The sequence below is a fragment of the Drosophila ananassae genome, chromosome 2L (assembly GCF_017639315.1).
Source record: "Drosophila ananassae strain 14024-0371.13 chromosome 2L, ASM1763931v2, whole genome shotgun sequence".
NCBI lineage: Eukaryota > Metazoa > Arthropoda > Insecta > Diptera > Drosophilidae > Drosophila > Drosophila ananassae.
Window position 1 is genome coordinate 4,309,552 of NC_057927.1, and position 24,535 is coordinate 4,334,086.

Genomic DNA, 24,535 nt, shown 5'->3' on the forward strand with positions numbered 1-24,535 from the left:
TACAATCGGTGATACGGATATACGTATATATATAAATATATATATTCACGTTCAAGCACTCCCGCGCAATCACACAAGGGCTGACACTTGCATTTAATTACAGCTGCGTCCATTATTTGTTATTATCAGTAGATTTACATTATTAAATACCTCAGAATCACACTTAAAATTGTATTTACACGCGTTTACGTGATGCCTTCAATGAGCGATTGTGTTCATTTTAATATTTATTTAGACTTAATTTGTATTTCATATTATTTACACGAGTTTTTCAATTGATTCTCCGCTGGCTGTCAATGATTTATTAATACGCAAATTTGGTTCAAGCTAAGTCGGAATGCATTCAATTAACTTTAATATATACAAGGTTTGGCTGCAGTTGCTCTGAAATGTATAGCCCCTACCTCTGATATAGGATTGGGGAAACCAAAAACGAAAATCAAACACAATAGGAAATTCATTATAAACGCAAATTTTATTATTACAAAATATAGAAAACTTTTCATACTCTATACACATAAATAAGATAATGCTTAAACTTACGAAAAAATCGTTTAAAAACTGAAACTTGCACGGAACATTTTGTATTTTACTCGTTTTGATTACTAAATAAAAAATTCGCTAAATTTTGGATTCATTTGTAAACGAAAAACGTTCCCCTCATAGGGTTGGCATCTTTGAGATGCACTCCAAGTGGAAACCAAGTGTCGAGAATTGAATTTGATTTTAAATCTTACTTAAAATAAAAATAAAATTGCTAAAGCACACAAAACATTGCCACACATCAAGTAAACATAGCTTAAAATTTTTGGTATATTTCTGCAAACCACTGGGAGTAGAGTTTCATCTATATATGTATATATTCCATATATGCGATATATGCGCATATGCTACATTACATATATAAATATTTCAACTAACTTTATGTTTGTCTTTTTTAGAGGGAGTTTGGGTAGAGATTGTTTTCTTTCGATTTGAATTCATCTTAAACTTCTGCCTGTTTTTTTAAATTAAGTAGAACTCAGTGCCATATAATTATTATACACATTTATATATATATATAGACATGAACGGCCGCCGTTTTGGGATAAAACTTTAAAAGTTCTCTTGGATATGTCAGCTTAGATTCAAGAGCTGCAGCGGCCTAGAGAAAGTTGACATTTTCTGCGGAAAGTTATGTATAAAATTACAGTAAGAACGATATAGTGAAAATATTAGGTAATTATGCTACGGGGGCTCTTCGATTTTTTCTTTTCTTTTAAATTTTTTTCATATAGATTTTTTTTTGTTTTTTTTTGGGCTTTTTGGGGTGGCGGGGTATCTACAAGGTTGATTTTTAAGCCCCATTTCTAGATGCATAAATAATTACACTACTTGACATCCACAATGAGAGGAACTTCGCTGATATCGATTAAATTTGGCGGCGATTGTTGCTGTTGCTGCTGATGTTGCTGGGAGACTGTTGCAGTTGCCGTTGCATTCGCCGTGGCTGTTGCTGTTGCAGTTGCTGTTGCTGTTGGCGTCGATGAGGCAGATGACAGCGATCCAGCCGAAGACGAGGAAGGTATTGCAGCCGAGCTCAGATGATGATCGTTGCTGAGGCTGTGGCTGCCACTGTTGCTGCTCGCCAGCAACATGCGCTGGTGGTGTTGCTGCAGGCACTGATTTGCATTGACTGCTGCAGCGGCCATCATCATGGTCGCGGCATCGCAGTAATTAGACAGCATCGTGGTAGTGTTCACCGTGGATGTTGCTGCTGTCGCCGGTGTTGCATATGTGGCCATATAGTCCGTATGGCTGTTGCTGTTGCTGGTGGAGCTGCTGCTGCCGCCAAAGAAACTGCCTGCACTCATATGATTGCCACTGCCACTGCTGTTGCTGCTATTGCTGATGTTGTTGCTGTTGCTGTTATTGTTATTGCTGTAGTTGCTGATTTGCTGATTGCAATTGCTGTTGTGGCTGCTGCTGCTACTGCTGTTGTTGTTGTTATTGCTGTTGCTGTTGCTGTTGCTATTGTTGTTGTGGCAACTGCCGTATGTTGGATGCATGACAGCGACATTGGCGAGCTGGTCATGACTGCCGGCGACAATGTTGTGACTGCCACAGCCAGCGACACTGCCGCTGCCACTGCCACCGCTGCCGCCGCCGCCTCCACCAGTGGCTTCTGTACCGCTACCCCCCTCCCCCTGCACCCGCAACTACGCCGGGATTGATGTTGAGCGTTGCAGCCGCCACAGCTGCGGCCGATGATCAAGTCGTTGTCAATTGGCGCCACATCGTGTGTCACATCGAAGGCAGATAGGGCCAGGAGAAACTGTTGCCGCTGAGCAGCATGTCGCGTATCAGTGTTTCGATGGGTGTTTTTCCGACTAGACGCACAAAAAACAGTTGCTCGATGACCTGGCAGGGAAAACAACAAAAAAAGGAAAACACAAATTAAATAGGGTTACAAGTTGTGGGGTTTTAACTATTTTATAGATCATTAAATCAACGGGTTATGTATGGCTTTTTGATGGCAACACTATAAACATGTTTTTATGACCTTTAGTATTTTGGGTAATTGGAAAATTTTGGCAAAAGATCACAAGACAAGGAAAACTGCTTTTGGAAGGCAATTTGTTTGGCATCAAATCAAATAAAAACTTTAATATGCGTGTGATGTGCGTAAAAATATAATAAATAAATGCACTTACTTGTGAGGAAACAGTTCGCAGCGATGGCAGTCTCAGGAGCAGCTTGCCGAATCTGGTGGGCTGATTGGGATACTGGGTCCGGCAGTATTCCTCGAGGGCGCACTGCGACTTCTCTTGCAGGGATTCAATGTGCGTCACATCGGACAGGCCGCAGGCATCTGCAACACAAGTGGAGAGACGAAACAACAATAAGTACTCTGAGGATTGCCAAAAGATTCAATGCAAATACATGCGCGATACTCATTCGAGGCAGTTCACCTGGCGCCGACAGAAATTTTCCGACTCTTTGAGTGCCTGTCACGTCAAACAAATAACCGAACATGAGCCACGACCACGCCCACTCCCAGCTCAGTTCAGTTCATTGCGGTTCAATTCAGTTGAGCACACTACAAAACACAGCACAACGGCGGCGTATCGATGACGAAACTGGGGGGATTACGTCATTTTTTCTTGATTTATGTCCAATTGAAGTGGCTCTACTACAGTAACTGACTACAACGACATGGGTTAATTAAATTCGGGAAAATTAAGCCACAAGACAACGCCCGAATAGTCCGAATAGCTCGGATAGGTTCGCTTTTCCATCATGTTAGCCATGGCATTTAATTACAGCAATGGTAGATTGCGCATACGCAGCGTGTGCCGCGGAGTGTTAATTGCCAGGCACCAAAAGTTTGCTTATCAATTGCCAACAAAAAAAACATCAACAACCGCAGCAATGAGCGGTTCTTCTATTTTTTACACTCGCATATATGTATAAACATATATGTTTCGGTGTGTTGACTGTTTGAAATTCAAATTAGACATCAGCACTTGTAAATTTGCATAGCTTTAAAGCATTTTAAACGGCTATTGCCGTTAAGAATGGCGTTTCGAAATTGCATATGAAATTTTGTTTGCTTAATTAGTCACTGCACACACGAGGACTCCATTACGCAAGGCGAAACAAAAATGCGAAAATGCGAAAATACTGTACGAAGCTCAAGTCTGCAGCTGATATATCATTTACCGTCGAGTTAATGATTGGGCCATTTGCCAGCCGATATCATCATGATTCGGTCTCATATATCCGGCTGCGATTGCCCCACCAGCTGTCTTTGGCTGCATGTCGTTAATGGCTCTCTGGTGGCGATATTTTTTTACCAAATCTTTTTTGCACGCAACTTGGACCATAAAAGACGAGTGTCAATTGAAAGCCAATACTGGGCGGAAAAACGAAGCTTGTTGTGCGCGTTGAGATTTGTCTGGGCCGAGAGATAATCCAGCTGCCAAATGGCCAAACATTTGACTCCAGCTATCGTATAAATTTCCTTGGCTTAAACCGAAAAACCCCACACAAAGCGCGTAAATCAAGTTAACTGATTTGTCGCCGGCGGCAACAGAAATTCAATTAGCCATTATTAACCATTCGGCTTCATAAACAACAACGGCCAACAACGAAAACTGAACAACCAACCGCCGCCAACAACAACCATAATAATAATCGTGAAGCCCAGGCTTAACGAATTAGACATGGTCAGTTCGGCTGGCTAGGCGAATCACTTCATTGGCCATGGCCATAATTGTCAATTGACTTTCCATTAGCTCGGACGATCCTGGGACCCCGAATGGAAAATCATATCCGCGGCGGCGAGGGCATAGCCTGAGCGAGTGGAAATTGTGTCAGGCACAAGATTTTGGTTTCATTGAAATGCAGCCAAGATGACGAGGAGCTGGGATTTCTGCTCAGCGGAGGAGTTGCATGCTCCGAGTGAAAGACATTCCACTTCCAGGTCGGGCACTGGAGAAATGCAGTGCTTTCTCGAGGGGTTTGCCTTTGATTTTTGTGCAGTTTGAAATTGTTTTTGTTTTGTCCTCTTTGGGGATTTTTTTCTTTTTTTTGGTTAACCGTTTTCGGGTTGAAGTTATGTACCCTACGAGCCAGGCTTCGATTTGTATTTGTATTTGGTTTTTCGGTTTTCAGTTTTCAGATTTCGGTTTTGGGTCGTAGCAGTTACTAACTCAGCGGAGAGATCGTGACCGCGTGTTTTAAATGCATAATGACCGTAAAGTAGTTGCTTGGATAACCACCAGATTCAGACATATCGGAAGAGGAGCTTCGTAGGCGGGTGGGGAGGCTGGGCTTAACCCCTGTTTAACAAAATTATGAATTGCTGCATTATATTTTATTAGATCGGTGTTCTTTATGGCTCCAGTTCTTCTTCACGATCGCCAGAAACAGTTATAACTTTATTTAGTTTTAATAAGGACTGCCATCGGATCGGATCGGATCGGAAAGGGTCGTGTGGGGTCAACTGTGGGGAGAATGTTAGGCTAAATCTTGGGCAAACAGACGGCGACTGTCTGAATCTGAAACCTAATATCGAAACGCGCCCTTAATGATTCTAATCAACGATCCGGAGTTACTGTTAATTGCCCAACTCCCAGGCACGTCGCTGGCAATTTTCCGGGGAAAAGCAGAAAGGCAGAAAATCAGAAAAGCAGCCCAGGCACCAACGATCAATGAGCGCCACAAAACGATTTGAGCGGTTTCGGAGGAGACGCTATAGCTGCTCCCAGCTCTGCCGAGCCAGTCAGCCAGCGAAAAACACACACACAAAATGTTGGTCAAAAAGTGTGGCCAAGACATGAAAGCTACAACTCTTAACAACTGCAGCCAACGACAGCCACCAGGAGAGGCAGGCGGAGGATGCAACTCAGCCAGAGGAGCAGACATGTCGTCAGTGCGCCGCAGAAGATCTGGTGAGCCCGAACCTGGTACTTTACTGCCGCGATCGTGTCTGTCTCCCACAATCTAAAAGGTGGCCAAGAGAGAATAGGGAGGCAGGCGGGGAGCCAGAGCCATAGCCATAGCCAGAGCCAGAGCCAGGGGAGAACGCGATTGATCGGCTGCAGTTTATGGACTCATGCAGCCAATTCAAATGCAATTGCCAGCAAGCCAAGATCGGACCACGAACTCCGCGCAACACACACGCCCCCTCGCTGGTTTCGGCCGCGGCTTTGACCATCTCGCACATAGCGTTTTGGAGATTGTAAAGCTATTCCGACCCAGGCCTGGACGTGGTCCACTGCTTGTAGGCAAGCGACATAAACGAGTGTTGTATTAATGTTCATAATGTGGTATCGCGACGTCAATAAACGTCGCCACAAAATCCACCAACCGGGGCGGGTATGTCTTTAAGCCGAGTTGGAAAAACAATTGCGACGTGGACCGACCAGGAAGGAGGGGGCCATACCCGAGCTAGTACTAAATCAAGGCTTAACTCTCTCCCCAATCACTAATCGTAAGCTAAGCTACACTTAATTGCAAACTTAAGCCTATACTTGGAATAAAGAAAATCGATGTTCACTCTATTTGCATACAAAAGTTCTGTGATTTATTTCGCGTGGAACCTAATTGTCTAAAAATAAGTATATATAAGGCGTTTTAAAAATATTTAAATTATTCGCATATAAGCTGCCGTGATTTATTTGTGTGATTGTGTTTGTGTGCAGTGTGCATGTGTTAGGTGGGTGTGAGTGTGTGTGAGTAATCCCAAAGTCCAGAGTTTCGTTGCCACGTGCGGATGAGATTAAATTTTGTGTTTTTGTGCAAAGCTTTTGTTAAAAAATGAAATAAAAATGTGAAAAGATTAGTGTTAAATAAATATGCATTTTGAACCAAGGAAAACCATAAGTTTTGGTGAAATTATAGTATTTTAGAAACATGAAAAAATCAACAAAAATTAAAGTTTTCCAATGAGCTGAAATAGGTTTAATAAAATGGGTGTACCTTTACCTGGGGGATTATGGAGCCTCGATCACTTAATCAGAGAGTGCTCATCATTTTAAGAATCTTGGGCTTTTATTTATTAATTGTATTGTTTTTGTTTAAAAATCTTTAAATGGAAAAAATCATATGGTTTTGTTTTCATATGTTCTTTTTAAAACAAAATCATGTGATCACGCAATGAAATTTATTTATTGAAAATTATTTATTCAGAAAATCAATCTATTTATCTTTGAACACAAACAATGATTAAACTATTTTAATAGTTTTCACTAAAAACAATTTAATCATTGTCTGACTCTATAATTTAACAATTATTCTATATCTCAATCTCTTGTTTTTAAATTTATATAAACTCTTGATTGAAGTATAAAATAATTATATAAGCCTGAAAATTATAATACTGTAAATATTGTAAGAGTTTAAAAATTCAAAAATAAACAACTTAAACATTGTTTGTTTACGGCAACAAATACATCAAATATAAAGTAGGATCCCACTCGATATAATAACGTGATTTCTAATAATGATTTGTTAGTAAAGTAAGCAAATAAAACAAGGTTAATAAGTTTAAAATTAGTCAACAAGCGGTGTAAGCATTAGTAACAATAACGAGTAAAAACACAAGCCAGGATTAGATTTTTTGTTCAACAGCAACAGCTTTTGTATATTCATAAATTCTTTCATCTCCTCCCTCATCGATTTTTGGTATTTTGTCAAAGTTCACTAGACGAGTCTAAGCTAAGGATTACCACTAAAATAAATTAACTTAGCATAAGGCAATAAATAGAGAAATACTAGCAATAGGCACTAACGTAAGTACATGTACGGGGGTTTGACCTAGCAGCTATATAGATACAGATTACTGATTTACAGGCAAGTACAGGGTGAGATCCTACAACTGCCATCTACTGCCGGCGAGGCTATAGGGCGAGTACCTGTAGCTGGGGCTCCCGTAGGACCCCTGGCCCACGCCCACCCCGAAGGGCGTACTGTGGTGGAACATATCGAAGGCCGATCCGAAGGGGGCGCGCGGTGGCGTTTGGTAGTGGAACAGCGTCTGATAGGCTCCACCGCCCAGCGCCGAGGATGCAGCGGAGGATGCGGTGGTGGTGGTCACCGCAGGGGCTGCTGTCGAGGCGGGTGGGGCCAGCGAAGTACTCAGAGGCGAGGCGGTTAGGTGGAGGGAGGACGAACCGCTTTGCGATTGAGTAGGAAGCGAGGCGCCCAGACCGCTGCTATTATTGTGCCCGGAGGAGTCGCCTCCCGAACTGGGGGGTGTGGCCTGGGCCTGGGCATACAGGCTGGCCAGAAGATCCACCTCGGAGCCGGCGCTCTTCACCTGACAGCTGCTGAAGGCACTGCCGGCGGAGGGCACCAGGGGAGCAGCAGAAGCGGCAGCAGCAGAGGAGGCAGAGGAAGTCACTACAGCGGAGGAGGAGGCGGAGGAGGTTGTAGCGCGCTCCTGCTGCTGATTCTCGGCCTGCTGCACTGCAGCCTCGACGCCGGCCACGCTCTTCATGAAGGTAGCCAGGTGTATGGGAGCCTGTTGGGGCGCCTTGGACTCCAGCTCCAGGCGATTGAACTCATCCAGGTGTTCGCGCACCACATTCAAAACCTCATCGTTTGACACCTTTAAGCTCTTAACCAGCAGCCCTGAAACCTTGGCGAGCAGCGCCGGCACATCCTTGTACAGGATGTCCAGCAACTTACCGGTGGTAAACAGCACGATGGCCTTGAGGCAGGAGTACTCCGCCGAGTCCACGTGCAGCGCCTTCAGCTTCTCGACCTGCTCCTGGAAGATGCGGATGTGGTCCATGAAGGCGACCACTCGGTCGGCGGCCATTGGGGAGGCGTGCAGTCCGGCGGCGGCCAGCAGCGGCGCCACATGCAGCGGCATTGAGCACTGGCTGGCGTTCAGGACGAACAGTTCCGACCAGACCAGTCGCAGGAGCGCCACCTGGTCGGTCACCTGCAGCTCCGGGAAGAAGGGTATGTTCTTGGCCCACTCCACAGCGGAGAAGAGGAGTCGGGCGGCCAGTTCGCAGATGTTGTCGATGCCCATAATGTTGTTGGGCTGCATGCACTGGCCATATCGGGAGGTGGGATACGGCTCCGCCCGCAGCAGCAGCGAGATGTAGGAACTGAGGTACGAGTGCCCATTGAAGCCAGCGATTCCCATGGGGTCTCCGTTGGCGATCTGGTACTGTCCGTGCATGCCGGCCAGACCGGGCTGGGTGGGCGGAACGCGGCCACGTTGCACAGCTGAAATGGGAAGAACACAAATATTTAATTAGTATTATTTAAAAATAAAGTTTAAGTTATGTAAGAAATTCATAAAGTAAATCGTGAATGCCTGTGCCAGGCTGACATTCATGCTCAGGTACAGGCATCACTCCGCTCTAAGGACTCTCGCTATTGTTGGGATTATTTTGACCGCCACATCACACGCGGCACAATGCCGGGCATTCAGATCTGTTGGCAAAGCTGCCACAGCACACAATGCCGCTATCCGGCAATCGGCACTCGATCTCTGACGCATCTCCGGCCCAGAACTGCGTTGTTGTTTCCTCGGTCTTTGTCAAGTCCGAGACAACGTCATAAGATACTTTTACCCCTTGGGCCTGGAGCGCCTCGACTTCAACCCCTTTCTGCAGGACTGTATCTGGGAGAGTGTGTTGTCTCAACTGCTTAGATATGCAAATTGAACTAAATACTTTCAACGCATCTTTCGGATACACACAGTACACTGGGGGAAGGAAAAGGGCGAGTTTCTTGCAGATTTCGAGCCAGCAACGGACAGGTTTTCGCAGACAGCCCAGCTGACTATAAGCATTATAATTAACAATGTAAACGCTCAGGCTAAATGGAAAGTGAAAGGCCGGAAACGGCCGGATATTTCCCCCCTCGACATTGACATGGACATGGATATGGATGTGGATGGGGATGTGGCTGGTTAATATCTGCCGAAAGTTAAGTCGCAGCTTAATGCAACTAAGGCCACTTGGACACGCTCTCGAGAGCTGACATGTGAGCGGGAGCTTGAGCACGTGCTAGCGGCAGATTCATTCATTAAGCAATCAGCTAAAAGGGCAAGTCGGGCCAAGTCGCAACTCGAGGCAGTACCACTTTTCTGCTGCTTTAATCTGCGCTTGATCTCCCAAGGAAAAGAAACCGCAGACTAGGCATCTTCTGCTTTCTGCTCTTGGCTTTCTTGCGGTCAGACAATATTTTCCCAGGCGCATAAATAAGGCGCACTGGACAGACTGACCGGTCAACCGGTTTCCGATCATAGAACACCAAGTGCAGGACGCACCTCCAAGAGCAGGATGAGCAGAAGAAGTGGGAAATGGGCTTATAGGGTCCTGCCACCCCTCGACACAATTACGCAAATGTATTGTGTAAATAAGTGTCGCTGTCCCGCTTTCTCCTCCTCGGATGGACAGTGGTCAACTGGTTGGAATGGCCGGGACGGTGCAACCCCCTGCTTAATTGCTCCGCTGAGGCAATAAACAAACACCTTCGGACCCGGCACTGAAAGGGATTTCTGATTTTGGATTCGGATTTTGGATTTCGGGATATGCGACCATTGTCCGAGTTGACCAAAAACGCTTTCGCTTCCACTACAAAAGACGTTACGTTTCTGAGCCCTGCCCGGTTCTGTCCATCCAGGTAGAGATCTGCTGTGAATCCAGTTTCGGTTTTATTTCCACTTCCAGCTGCAGCACAATGAGCTTCGATCAGCAATAATAATAGCAATGCCTGTGCAGCTCGGCCAGCGCTTTGTCTTAGTTTCTGGCTTCGAATTGGCCTAGCCCAAGGCTGTGATTGCGTTGGCCAGATTGCGGCTCCGAGCTGTAGGTGTGCCTAGGATGTGTGAAAAAAGGTGTGGAGTGGAGGTGTAAAACCTTAGCTGACCCACTTTCCTAACCAGCACCGAGTATCTCCGTCTATTGTCTGCCCAGAAATGCGTTCGACCAAGCCCCCACGAAAAAAATGGGCGAATGCAGGTGCTGTTGTTGTTCGGCTGCACCAGAGGAATTTCAGCCGGGTCAGGGTTCATGAGCAAGAGTTCGCCCAGTTGCAGCCTCAGCCTGGTTGCCCCTCAAAAATCCCTTTATAAATTATAATAAATTCAAAATAATTTAACCAAATTTCACTACCCCTAAAAATAAACGAGTTTTCTGCGGGAAATCTTCGGACAAAATGCTTCTGACCAGTTCCTCCGCCAACTTCCCTTGACCAATTGACACTGCAGTTTAATTAGAGCGACCCGGAACACCGATTTGATGTTGTTTTTTCAGGTTTTGTGAGGCTTTTTGTGCGCCAAACCCGTACAATTTCTTGACCCAGGGTCGTTCCAGGCACAACCTTTGTCCCGCTTTACAATTAAGAACTCCAGCCCCCCTGCCCACCTCGGCGGACAAAAAGAGGGTAAAAGCAAAGGAAACCTCCTATGCAGAACTGAGATTTTCTCACGATTTTTCAGTTTTGATAGCGAGGGACTAGTTTTACGCAGAACTTGTCATTAAAGAAATGTGACTCAAGTCCAGAATGTGGCAAAAGGTGTTGAACTCTTTTGCGTTTTATGAATGCCAGCCAAGCGGTGGGGCAGGCTTCCTATGTAAGGCTGGGCTTGGGTGGGGAAAAGAGCCGGATTCGTAATGGGCCCAACAGGTAGATCGCTAGACCTGGACTGTGTCATTAGCCAAAAACTTGTCTGGCTTAGGTAAATTTGAAATGCTTTTTTTCACAATCCGTCGGCGACTAAATAAATGTTTATATTCATTTAATTACAAGTGCATTGAGGAGGAGGAGGAGGCTGCTGCAGCCGTAGCTGCATTTTAATTGCCCGTAGTCGCCATAAATTAACGTTTTCGTTCTTAACCCAAATCGATGTGTGTTCAGACATTTGTAGTCTGTCGCCGGGCTATGGGTTTAGCTATCGGCTTAGGCTATAGCTTTAACTTTGGCTTTGACAGTTGTTGCAGCTATATAGCTATATGCCTTTGTTGCTGCTGGCTATTAGCATTTTGCGAAAAACCTGTCAATATTAGTGCAAATAATAACAGCTTAGTGTCCGCTAACTGCAGTCAGTCTCTATCTTTGTATCTGCGACTCCCTGACAGACGCTAATTGTTAATGCTGACAAGTGTAACTGGCCATTGGCCATTGTCAGTCCGTCCGTCAGTCAGTCAGTCAGTTTGTCACTCAGTCAGCTCGGCAGTCAATCAGTTGGCCAGTGAGTCGATGCAGGAAAACGAGTCTCACCCAAGTATGCCAAATATTTGGCTTGGCTTGCTTACAAATTAGTTACACATTGGGCTGCATTTGATTAACTGATAAATTGCACAGCTCTCCCTGCCCTCGACTAGCCACTAGTTTCTCTCAGTGCACAAACGAGCGAACAAGTTGGCATTTGATCTGGCGGGTCAAGAAGCCGCATAATTGCTCTCAAGCTAAGCGAATTTGTGCGTGGAAGTAAGAAATATTGCCAGATACTTGACCCGATCCGAGCTGAACCGAACTGATCCAAGCTGATCTGCTCTGGCCGGTGGCCACATTCCTTGGCACAGCTCCTGCCACCCAAATACCCCAACTGATCCGCACCGAACCGAACCGAACCCAATTGCTCGCCACTGATCACATTCCTATATGCTATATAGCATGTGACATTTAGTCATCGCAAGCTGCTCTACTTCCGTTCTTCTGCCGTTGATTTAATTTATTTTTTTGCCTTTGGGTTTGACTTTTAATTGACCCACACCGCAGTCCAACACATCGATGAGTCTTCAGTGTTTTTGAATTTCTAAATTCTAAATAACAAATTTTGTTTTCGTTTCTGTGGGGAGTAGAGTGAGGTCTTACCTTCGCGTCGCATGCCCATCTTGAGGCACTTCTTCAAGCGGCAATATTGACATTGATTCCGATGGTGCTGGTCAATGGGGCAGTTTCGGCTGCCGCGGCACGAATAAGTGAGATTGCGTCGCACCGAGCGCTTGAAGAACGACTTGCAGCCTGAAAGTAGAAGAAAGAGAGTTTAAAATTTAGTTTTTTTTTATATTCACAGTGGGAAGATTCTAGACTAAGCCCCAAAGTCTGCCAGCCGGCCAGCCGGCCAGCTCTACAAATTCCTTGGCACCCCGAACTCTTCGAGAACAGAAAGCATAGTTGCCACTTGTAGGAACATTGAAGGGCTACAGCTGCACTCCATAACATCGAGTTCCTGATGCCCATGTCAATGGTCATGTTACACGTTTCATGGCTTAACGCCTCCCATAAAATTACCTTTAATGGCTTTCAATTAACAAAGTGTATCTTGGCCACGAAGATACTGAGCGGGCTGACTTGGGAGAAGACTGACTAAGCCAAGGGAAAACTGGCAGCAAGTTCAAGTTCGGCTCGAATGCCACGAATTTACTGTTAAGCCAGACGGCCGGATTAGCCATGGATCGTTGTTTGGTAAGTTCCAGCCAGCAGTGAGCAGTGAGCAGCCAGCAGCCTGGCTAAGTGCTTTAGGCCACAGTTGGGTGTTGCGGTGGTAGGACAAGCCAGCAAGTTAATGTCGCCGACGCGTATCTAAACATGTGTATCACTTTGGCTTTTTCTGCATAAAGAGCTGCCAGAGGATGGGACGCTTAGTCGCGCTTTGTGGCATCAGCAGCAGCTCCAGCACCAGGTTCAGCCATTGTCTGGCCCAGACCAGAGAGAAAAATTTCTCACAATAACTCAAAACAATGGCATATGCTCATAAAATTCGTTTTAAGCTGTAAAATCATCATCAAACAAAATATGTAAGCACTGAGCGTTTATGCAGACCCAATCCCTCTATATAGCATGCGATCACTGGCTATAAAAGATCTTTCAATGCCTCTTGCCATTGCGATCGTGTGGCTTTAGCCTCCCACCGAAATGGAAACGAAACGTGGCCAGCAAATTGAAACTGACTGAAAGTTAAGATCGAAGGCTAAATGCGCTTAAGAGGTTAATGAAAGTTAGGATATAAATTTTTTCATCCATTGAACTAAAAGTAAATAATATTTTAGCTGGAATATATTTTGAAAAATATTATTACACCTCTAGTTGATTTAACTTCCTCATAAACCATAGGGTATTTGCTATTCTTCACATTCCACTAACTTGGCTCGAAGACCAACCCAAACATCTAGGAAATGCCTGCACACAGATACGAATATCCACTCACACACCGAACCCCTTACACCATATGATCTACGAATAACGATATTGTACCAAGTCACGATTTCTGCCAAAACGTACCGTTGCCTTTGCCCCACTCGATTGTGGGAGAGGGACAGGCGATCGACGGACGGACAGGCGGACAGACGGACAGCTTGGCCCGAACGAGCCGAGGTAAATAAAAGAACTTGCAACAGAGGCAACTGCCCATATGCGCCTATCGCAACTCTATCTAGAGCTGCAGCTTCGAGCAGGCGAGCATCCAAGTATCCGAGTATCTGTATCTGCGGAGTATCTGTATCTGCGCGCAAGGCGATCCCAGTGGACGAGAGATGCGCGTCGTTATTGATGAAGATACGAGTAGAGGCCGCAGATACCGTAAACAAAATCCGAATCCGCGACTGGGTGGAGTGGAGTGGATATCGTGTTATATCAATAACCGAAAAAGGGTGGATCGCCCAGCGCCAAGACCCAGAGTGTGGGAAGTCCGGCGAAGCCCTAGAGTCTCAAATCCTTTTCCCCACTATGGTTTCGGCTTAAATGGTCTGTTTTGGCTAAGCCAAAGAACCGAAAGCTAAGACCGACTTGCGGTAGTTTCAATTACCGCTTCCCCTAATTGCGGCGGGTGGAGGGCCGCCGCAAGATGTGGTTGCAAGTTCGCGTGCGCTACGCGCCATAAAGCGTTCAATACAGTTAGAAGAGGTTCCGAGAACAGAACCCTGCCTGGCTAAGCTAACCTAAGCCAAGCTAAGCGTTTTATTAATTGAACTTCCTCAAAAGTGAGCAAAATTATCTGGTGGCTGGTGCAACACACGAGATACCGCATTGCCGCTTGGCTGCGCAATTTAAAGCGTTAAATTAGCTGGCCCCGGGAGTATCTGTATCTTTCGGATGGCAGATGGCCCAATCACTTTTCCCGTTCGCTGTTCACTGTTTGCCATTTTCAGCTTTTCCAGCCGCGGTCAATGATCGCTTGGCCCAGTGGAGGCAAGTCAATAGCCAAAGCCACAGACCTCGCCTTGACTTTGCCTCATTTTCTAATTATTAATGCACACAATGAGCGGGCGGGCGTGGGGCGGCCCATCATTAAGGTGCAATAATTAAATGTTAAGCTTACACGGCGCAAGCTAGTCCAAGTAATTAGCACAGGTACAGGCAGCTACTCCACTCCAGAGAGCGGCCAGACAAAATATCTGGAGTACAACCGAAACATAATTACGGCCCCCGCCGACAGACACGAAGCCTCAACTGGGCCCCATGCACTCCGAGTATCTACAAAATGCACTGATTATGACGAGGCCTCTTCTGGTTGGGGGCACTAAAAAGCTGGAAACGGAACAGGTGCCCCGGGTGGGAGACTGCCGCAAGAAACGGATGTCCCACCGGGCTGCTCGTCATTATTATTGGTATGTATGTGGGTCAGCTGTGTGGCCAGGATTTCTGGGGCACTTCTAACCAATGTCGCATCAAGAACCATCCGCACGTTGCAGCAGAAGTAGAAGGCAGAAATGCCGCCTCAGATAAGCGATTTGGCTTTGATTTAACTGATGCTATGTGGAGTTATGCAGCTCCGAGTCTGGTCATGTACTCCGAAGCACATGGCTATTAGCGGGGCTGGAGTGGCTCTTCGGTTCTAGCGGCCCGCAAGTGCAGTCTACTGACTGTAGTCTTCTCCCCCAAAGATGCCCCCAAAAAAGACACAAAAAAATAAAATAAAATGGAAAGAAACAGAAAACGTGCTGGGCAGCAAGAGCAAAAGCTGGATGCATTTCGCTCGGCCTGATCGATTAGACGAACTTAGTTGAAAACGAAAATTGCGCATGAAGTGGCAACAGCCAGCAGTGGAACAGTGGAGCAACTGCAGCCACTTCTGCGCCAGCCCAGAGCCATAGCCAGAGCCAGTTGGAGAGCCAAAGCTTAACATAATTAATTAAACCGTTACATTATAAAGCGGATCAAGTCGGTAGTTCACGATTTCTGCCTCTGAGACTCTCTTTTATTTTCGGGGGCCTTTTTCGAAATCGCATCGTGTCAGGATGAATTTTTTGCGCCTCATTTTCGGGGGGAGAGCTCAGCTGGGAGACTTCAACTGGAACTGAACTGAAAATGCATCCCAGTGACTTGGATAGGGATTGGTACTGAGTACTGGTACTTGGGCCTGGGCTTGGGTCTGAACTGGCTGGTTTATTGGCTTGAACATTTCTTCTAAGTACTGCGATTTGTAGTACAAGCCAGCTTTTAATGATTACAATGTCTAGCTGGCCTGGCCTGGCTTGGCCGGCTCTTTCTAGTTGTTTTTGCAACTGACTCCGGCTGTCTGTTTGTTTCTTCTGTCCCAACAATATCGCTACAATTAAGTTTTGTTTTCGGGGGATTTTCCTTTAGACGATTTTAATGAAGGGTTCAGCTCCGGGCTCATTAATGCTGACACAGAGTTGGGCAATCGCATGAGGACTCCTGTAAGTATGATTGCTGCGACAGTCGTTAACCCGCGATCAGAGCCAGAGCCAGAGCCACACATAAAAATTTGTCAAAATAAATATTGGGGCCATAAGTTATAGCTTTTGGGGGGAGAGCTACCGAGTTGTAAATCAAGTCCGGGGAACTGAAGACGCCAAATCGCACGGAAGTTATAAATGTTTATCAAAAGGCGATTTATGTGATAAATGGTATGGGCATTCCGGCTGAACATTTAATGCAAATTTTAATACAAGCCTCGAATTTATTTGGCTGCTTTGCTAATTAATAAATAAGAAATCCGTTGCCTGCGGGCGTTGTTTGCCACGCCCACTCTCCCCAAAAAACTGCAGCGTCATAAATTGCAGTGCTCGGTGGGCGTTGTTAATTTTCTGCATTCGTATTTACTTTGTTGCCCATACTGTAGTGGTGGGGTGGGGGACTTGGGGGCCGTATCACGGACAGCAAATTGATTTATGTTTGGCTTTTGTTAAATGCCCAAAGTGGAATGAATTTCCACGGCGATTGTCAAGAGGTGCAGAGCCAAAACCGAGCATTTAAAAGAGACTTTTCGACAAAGAAATTGCTGGAAAAATTATAAATATTTTTGTCGAAAAGATGGCTATTTTTTGTTGCATTTTATATTGCTGCACTTCCTTTCTGGTCATTTCAGTTATTTATTTGCCCACATCATAATGAAGTTAATTAAAAAGCCACACATGTTGAATACAATTCTGCACAAAGGCAGAAGACGGAGGAAACAAGATTCTTCCTCTGGAGAAGACACTCAGATACAAGATACAACCGCTGACCATTTTTTGGCCCCAAAACTTGCTCCCTAATTGCCGAACGTGGGAATCTATTTAAATGGATTTGATGTAAGCTCGTTCGCGGAAATTGTAGCAAATGGAACAGAGCTCCGTCTCCGTCTCATCCAGGGATTATTTATGCCACTCGGAGTTGACAATCTGGCTGGCGGCTGGTGGCTGGCGGGTGCACTTCACACACATTATTTGTGGCAGCTAATGGGCTCGGCTGGCGCTTAACAATTAGTTGCGATGGCAATTTCTTACAGCTCTTTATGTTCTGGCCCGCTCTGAGGCTTGGCTGATGTTTGTTTTAATTAATTGCATGCCAGGTACTTAGTAGTGGCCGTAATTTTTCGCGAAATTTATTAATCATTGTCATGTGCGGAGCGGATAGATAAATTATGCTAATACGCTTCTGACATGGGTGCTGAGATACTTTTCCTTCTGCAATTTGAAATTCAATGTTTTCGCAGAAACTCAAGACTACTGCTGACTAGTTTTTGATATTTTCCACACGCTGATTGATGGCTGGTGGAGGGAAAACTCTTTGGAGCCCCTAATAGCCATGACAAATGGCCGAATTAATAGCCGATACGGCGAGCTTGCCACATTAGAGCCGTGCACTCATCATTAATATTATCGAGGCGCTTTTATCAGCGCACATTTTTCAGTGAAGCCGTGACTTTTTCTGCTGGCTAAAGGTTACAAGCTCTGGCTTTGCTGCTTCTGCTGTTGCTGCTTCCTTCAAATTTCACCAATCCTCGCCAGCTGTGCGCGAAATCAAACAAGTTGCCACCACCACCACCACCAGCAGTAAGGAACAGGAACCGAAACCGAAACAGCAACAGACAACACGCATAAGCTACAATTAATCTTGCAGCTACGAGCTCTAGGATGGCGGGGTGCCGTGGCATAAATTTCACATACTCGCTCGCCCTGGACCCTGGACCCTGTACCCTGTACCCTGTACCCTGGAAACTGGACATTCCGACACACAGACATGGATGGACAAAAGGGACGGCAGACAGACGGACAAGTGAGCCCAACAGGGAACGAGTTGTGAGTTTCTTTCTAAAGTATCTGCACCTCGGAGTGAATCAGCTGAAAGGACGCGACTGGGCATAGGAAACTAAACACAAAAAAAAAGAAACCCTGAAAACGTTTTGGCAATGATATGGACTGTATGGGCTTTATTATGATTTTCCTACGTTTTATTTCGCTTGCATTTGAGTGAAGCTGAAGCTGAAGCTGAAGCTCGAGCTGAAGCATAGAACAAAATAGATTGCTATCGTGGCAACATCATCAGGCCAAGAGGCAGAGCTGCCAGAGATACCTATGCATGCACCACATACTATGCATGTTGCAGAAGAGTCCACAGGGGAGGGAAACACCTTCAGAATGCAACGAGGCGGTCACAGAACCGCATATCTCCTCCTGATGGCTGCTCGGTGTGAGTGTTGTGGGCTGCGCATGCGTACAAAATGCTCGGTGATTAATAATAATAGCAGCGCCTACAAAGCCGCAAACACCCGCCGCCAAAACAGTGGGAATGTATCTGGGAGATACTCGGGCTGATACTCGTATCTGTGGATCTGCCCGTGGAGTATCTCGTCCCACTGTGCCTGCCCAGTCATTCTGTAGCCCTGCTCCAGTGCCAGAACATTTGAAGAGATACGAATATGACAAGTTCAACTTGAAGCTGCACTAAATGCCAGAGCGCTATCTTCTGGATGCAGTTGTATCTTGTATCTTTCTTCTGGCCCGAGAGCGGCAGAGAGAGAAAGACAATAAGAAGGTGGGCGCTTCATTTAGCAGCCGCCGCCGTACAACAATTTGCATGTTTGCACAACAATTGTTTGGCTTAGGACAAAAGCACGGCCCGTATTTTATTTAGATAATAATTTTTTATCTGACGATAAGCGAGATGTGGAGCTGGTCGGCGGGACAAGGGGGACGGTGGGTCTGTGCGTGCCGGGGTCGTTTCAGGGGCCACATCGCTGTATATATTTCAAGAGCTCTCGTGCAGCGACTTGGAGGGTAACGGTGTGCTGACCAGCTGGGAAAGTGACTTGGGGAAATCCGAAAAGGCTCTTGGCATTTAAATCAACTTTTAGCGCAAATTTCTGGCTTATGGGACGAGGCTTTTGTGCAATCTTCCCGTGGCATCTTCCCTTGAAGATCTGCATAGATCCATGAACAGAATCCAAACACACTCAGCCGAGCACACCCACAACACACACACACCTGGCCGGCCGCCTTTTATTGCCAACTCATCAAACTGCCATAATTCACCGAAACTGTCAAAAATCAGCGGCTGGCAGGCACGCTTTTGTGTCCCAGCCTCTGCCTCCTCTTTCTATTACGTTTCTGGCTGGTCATCCCCCTGGATGGTGGAAGAAATCAATTGGGGGTCACCCAACTGCACCCACCCGACCCGATCCCGATCCCGATCCCGATCCCAATCCCAAAAGTTAATCTTGACTCACCTTCGCAGGTAAACTGGCCGTAGTGCTTGCCGGAGCTCTTGTCGCCGCACACCACGCACTCGATGTTCTGCTTGCTGTCGATCTGGGAGCCGCTGTTGCTGCTCTGCGAGTGGGAGCTGTTCGCCTGGGAGCTGGGCGTGGTGCTGCCACAGCCCACCGGCTGGCCCTTGATGGTGGTGAGCATTTCCTGGCCGCCATGTCCCTTGATCAGGGGCAGCATGTCGGAGCCGTGTCCCTGGACGCCGGCATTGCCTCCACCAGAGTGATGGCCGGCAGCGGATCCTCCGTTGGCGCTGGGCAGGCTGGAGAGGTCCTCCTTGATGTTGTGGTGGCCGCCGGAGCTCTGGTTCAGGCTCGAGAGGTCCTGCTTGATCACGGCCGACTGCTGGCTGGCCACGCTGCTGGGTGTGGTGCCACCGCCGGCGGTGGGTAGACCGGCACTGGGCGCACCACCACCTACGGTGGCTCCGGTGCCGGCGAGGGAACCGCCGGGACCGGCGGAGGCAGCGTGCAGGTGGCTGCCCAGGTTGGGCGGCTCGTGCCAGGCTGTGTGCGGCGGGACGCCCAGACCCATCGAGCGGGAGAGGCCCAGGTCGAAGGGCGAGAGCTCCGCGCCGGACTGGGTGCGGGGATTGAAGAATCCGGGAGCCGTGGACGGGGAGGCGCACATGACGCCGCCACCGTACACGCTCAAAGAGTTGTGTGTAATAATTTTGGCGGCTGGGTCGGAACACGTGGGGTAATTGCTGGAATACACTTTGTACGCACTCGTACCGCCCGCGACTTGTTCACTGGGATGTACTTTAAGCTGAGTCCTTGGCTCAGAGGTGGTTATCTCGTCAGCGGTTCGAATTCTTTTATTTATTTTTCAAATATTTTTGATTCAAAAATATTATGTATTTTTTTATTTTCTTGCTAACATCTTAGCACGATTCACTTAAAATCACTTGGCGTTTATTTTTTGTTTGCGATTTGTTTTAGATTTGGATTTGGAATTAGATTTCTATTCACGATCGGCACTCACGAAGAAGAAAGGCGGCTGGGACTTGAAAAAATTTCAAACTCAAGCGCAAGTATCTTTGCTATTTGTATCTTCGATATCTTCGAAATGCGCGTCATGCGGAGCAGCGAAATCTCAGCTGTTCTCGAGTCAGAGCCTGACTGTGGCACAACATTCGTGGCAAAAGGTACACGACCCGACCCGACTCGACCATTTCGACCTAACGACACATCACACAAATCTCTCTCCGTGGAGTGAGACACAGACACCCCGGCGGTGTCCTGCTGCTGCTCCGCTCGCACTTGGGGCCTTTCTATTCACCCAGCCAGTTGAGTGAAAGTCGCCGCTCCCGCTCGCACGCCATGCTCTCTCGCCAGCGGGGCAAGACCTTCGACGCGTTTGGCTGATTTGCTTTGCTCAGCCACCACCACACGGGCCAGCACCACCACCACCACCACTCCGGCACTCTCGGCACGACCACCACTACCACCACCACCACAACTGCTCTCTTGGCCGCTTCGTTCAGTTGCCGCCACAAAGCGCTCAGAGATTCACTCGCACTCACTCCGCAGACACTCTTCTCATTGGACTTGCCCCGGCCAGCTAGAACCCGTTTGCTCTCGGCTTATTAGCTCGCATCTGCCAGATACTTTACCGTTAAGGTTCTTATCGCTACTTTTATTTTTGGCTCTAGTCTTCCACCTAGCCGCTTCCACCAGGTCTTTAAGTGAGTCTCCACCCAGAAGAACTGCCTCGTTGTTTACCTTTCGAGTGGCGACCGGAGGAGTTCTTCGCTGGTTGGCTGGCGGCCTTAAAGTGCGTTCTAATTTGCCTTTCGGGGGGCTTTTCACCCGCAAGGGAGCTCCTCTTATCGCGCTGGGAAAGAGTTGTGCGGCGATAATGGCCGTTCTTGGCCAAATGTTTGCTTTAAAGCCGACTCTCCATTGGTTGCTGGGCCAAGATAGGCTGGTGGCTACCAGGATTTGGTGCAAGAAGTGCCTATAAAATTAAATACTTATTCAAATCCGCTTTAATGACAGTTTTTTATGACATCCAACCGCTTAATAAACTAGTTTGGCCAAGAATTTAATATCGTTAAGTTTGATTTACTTCAATTTTGATGATTTTCAATAAAAAAACAGTCATTAAAAGCGTTGACAAGTCCCAGGGAGCTAATGAATATTTAATCAATACCGCTGAAAAGATTAAAACTAATATATATTTTTATGAATGCGCCTGCAACCTTGGTCTGACCTGGATCGGACGTAACAGAAACCAGAAACCAGAAACCCATCATAGAGCCGTGTTATTAACGCTCAATATACGAGGCCTGCCCCCAAATACATAAAAGCGACCGAAGCCCACTGACTGCCCTAATATAATTATAATATTATTTCTTGGCTAATTGGATCAGGCACTTGGCTGTTACTTGCTAACTTGGCTTGTAACTCCCTGGTGGTGTGGGGGGAAGTGCCTCTGGAAGTGCCGAAACATGAAATCATATCCGTAATTGAATTCATTCTTAACGAGGACACCTCGCGCGACTCGAAATGTCCATTTGCTGACTGTTATTTCGCGGCTAAGCATTCAATTAGTATTTGCATTTTATGGCCCGGCCATTTGCACGCAACATGGCCAAGAGCCATGGAATTTAAAAGGAAACAAAAGAGATCTAAGAGCTTAAAGCCACGCAACGGTGTCGACACTTCATTTTTCAGGGCACCACAGTCGAGTGGCAGTGGCAGTGGGAGGTGCGAGGTGGGAGTGGGAAAAATTGGAAAATATTGGAAAAGTGTCGCAGGCTGCGACGGAGTAGCAAAAGTTGCAGGTCCAGTCCAAAGGGCCAAATTGTGGCCAACCTCCTTTGACCCCTTCCCGGCTGCGGGTAGCTGCTGCGACTGGCGCCCTCTGGCGGCGCTGGCGCTCCGAAGGGGTGGGAAGGTGGCGAAGGCCAGAGCGAAGTGCAAACGTACAATTGGATGATGAACGATATGCGCCGGGGTGGCTTCCAATTCCAATTCCGATTCCATTTCCACTCACTCACTCCAATTGGACTTGTTCCCACTCACTCGCCGAGTTTCGTCAAGTTTGGCTCTTTCGCTCACTCTCTTTTGGAGACTTGGGTGACGCCCCCATCGGCCGTCTCGCTTTGTCCTGCTAGCTGCCTCTCTTTCGCCTCCATGCCTTATCATTAACTGTATCGGAATTTTGCTGGCGTATTTTTTTTGTATTTTTGCTCTTTTTGTAGCTCCCCATCCCCATAAAAACGGAAAAAGGAGAAAAAGTGTGTGTTTGGTTTTTATTAACACCGCTAGATGTCTCTCTCTGGCAACCCCATTCGGCTCTAATTCAATTGGGAGCTCCTCTCTTTCGCACCGCATAAGTTAAATGGCGGGTGTGGAACCGGGGGTCTCCGGCGATGATCTCCCCAGCATCCTGACAACGTCGCTGGCTTTTCTCCTTTGCTCTGCCTGTGAACCTAATCCCGAGGTTCTCGGCACCTCTTGTTAAGGCCTCGTATGTTAGGGGAGCACCCCCATGCCCCATCCACCCCCATACACCGAGCACCCCCCCGGCACTCGTTACATTGCGGAGTTCGCGCAGTCGGCCAGCACCTCCAACCCCGGTGGGTTAAATACTGACAACCCCATTTGAGCGCCTTTTTGCACTCGCTGCCACAAAGGCCCCCCATTCCACACCCCCCCGTCCAACATTTTGGCCTTTTTTTCTTCAGCTCTGCTCTTTTTCTGCTTTGGACAGTTCATTGAAAGTGGGTGGTCCTGGGCGTAGATGGGAAATGGAAAAGTGGGAAGTGGGCTCATGCGGATGGGCCTAGGCATTGGCTGTACTAGTGGAGATAGTCACTAGAGTTGCATGTTTCATTCGAATATTTTCCGGCCCTAAGGCTGATATATTGTTTTTATATACATAAGTTAGAAAATATACCCAAAACCCGAGTATAATAAATCTCGGATTTAAGTCAAAGTTGTTACCTTACTTTGTTTGTTTATTGGACTGTGAAAGTTAAACTAAAAGGAGTTATATTTTTATGATTTTCCTAAAAGCTTATCATCTTAAGCTTAAATCCTTACATAATGTTCAGCCATATACAAAATTTTGCGCTGCATCCTGGCTTGCCACATATGGATGCACAGATGCACTCGAATGCAAACTGCACCCGATTCCAAGGACTTTTTTATGCTACTCAGAGATACATATATGTTTCTGCAAATGTATCTGTATCTGCGATTCTCCTATTCCCCCGGAAAAAGGAAAAGCTGCTTGGCAGCCACTCGCAGATGGCACCCCCTTGGGCCTCCCCCCCCACGTCTAAAATGGCAAACCAACTGGCATATAATTTACATTGTTGCTTGTTTCCTGCCACCAGCCCACTGCCCCACCTCCTCACTCTAACACTTGCCACCCAACTACCTTCCCGCAACTTTTACATTGATAAATTTTTAGTAATTCTTCTTCTCTCGGGTTTTTTGCCTTTTGTCTTCCGCTGCTCGCAAGGACTTTATGAATAAGTGCTAAAATGCCAGAGACCAGGACCGCAATGGACCGGGCCATGTCATGATGGTTAAACTGACGAACACGCGCCCGCCCTAGCCTCCCACCAACCACTTTCCAGCACCCACTTCCCAGCAGCCCACTCTGCGGCATCCTTCAGTTGGAGCGCAGAAAAAGTTCGCTTTGGATGTTGTTTTTAGTCGGATGATTCATTGTGAAAGTGGAGCCCTGTGCCACGACGGCTGCAAAATGCTGCAAATGTATGCTTTTGCCGAGAGTCGCGTCCACAAATATCAAATGTCCCAGACACAGGAACGACAAAAAAAAGTTCAAAATAAAAAGTTTCCGCTGTTAACAACTTTGTCAACCCAATATGCTTGATGAAAACTCATCTCTGGTTGACGAATGCATTGGGAAAAACTGTGGAGAAAATGTGGATGCTTTTTAAAGAGAATTATTTTCACTTTGTTAATAAAAAACAATGTATTTATCTTAGTCTTGTATTAATTAATTAAAAGCATTTATTGATTGTACGGTTTTTTGATATAAATATATGTTATGTGCTATATACATAGGAGCTGCTATTTAATATAATACCATTGAGAAGCCAA

General features: G+C 46.7%; 2 protein-coding genes across 3 annotated transcripts; both read right to left on the reverse strand.

The window, feature by feature from the left end:
• Positions 1 to 455: 455 nt before the first annotated feature.
• LOC26514582 (probable WRKY transcription factor protein 1) lies at positions 456 to 2,048 on the reverse strand. Its single transcript, XM_014911818.3, has one exon. It carries the CDS (start codon positions 2,046 to 2,048, stop codon positions 1,371 to 1,373), a length of 678 nt encoding a protein of 225 aa, XP_014767304.2. The 3' UTR covers positions 456 to 1,370.
• On the reverse strand, positions 456 to 21,222 carry LOC6500025 (steroid receptor seven-up, isoforms B/C). Of its 2 annotated transcripts, XM_032450958.2 has the most exons (5): positions 19,412 to 20,839; positions 12,331 to 12,480; positions 8,176 to 8,727; positions 2,694 to 2,851; positions 456 to 2,400 (listed from the first exon to the last, which is right to left on the reverse strand). In XM_032450958.2, the coding sequence occupies exons 1-5, from the start codon at positions 20,079 to 20,081 to the stop codon at positions 2,284 to 2,286; spliced, it is 1,647 nt and encodes a 548-aa protein (XP_032306849.1). In that variant the 5' UTR covers positions 20,082 to 20,839; the 3' UTR covers positions 456 to 2,283. The 2 variants fall into 2 exon arrangements, with proteins under 2 accessions (XP_032306849.1, XP_001953374.2); XM_001953339.4 differs by lacking the exons at positions 456 to 2,400; positions 2,694 to 2,851 and having other exon boundaries at positions 6,048 to 8,727; positions 19,412 to 21,222.
• Positions 21,223 to 24,535: the final 3,313 nt, after the last annotated feature.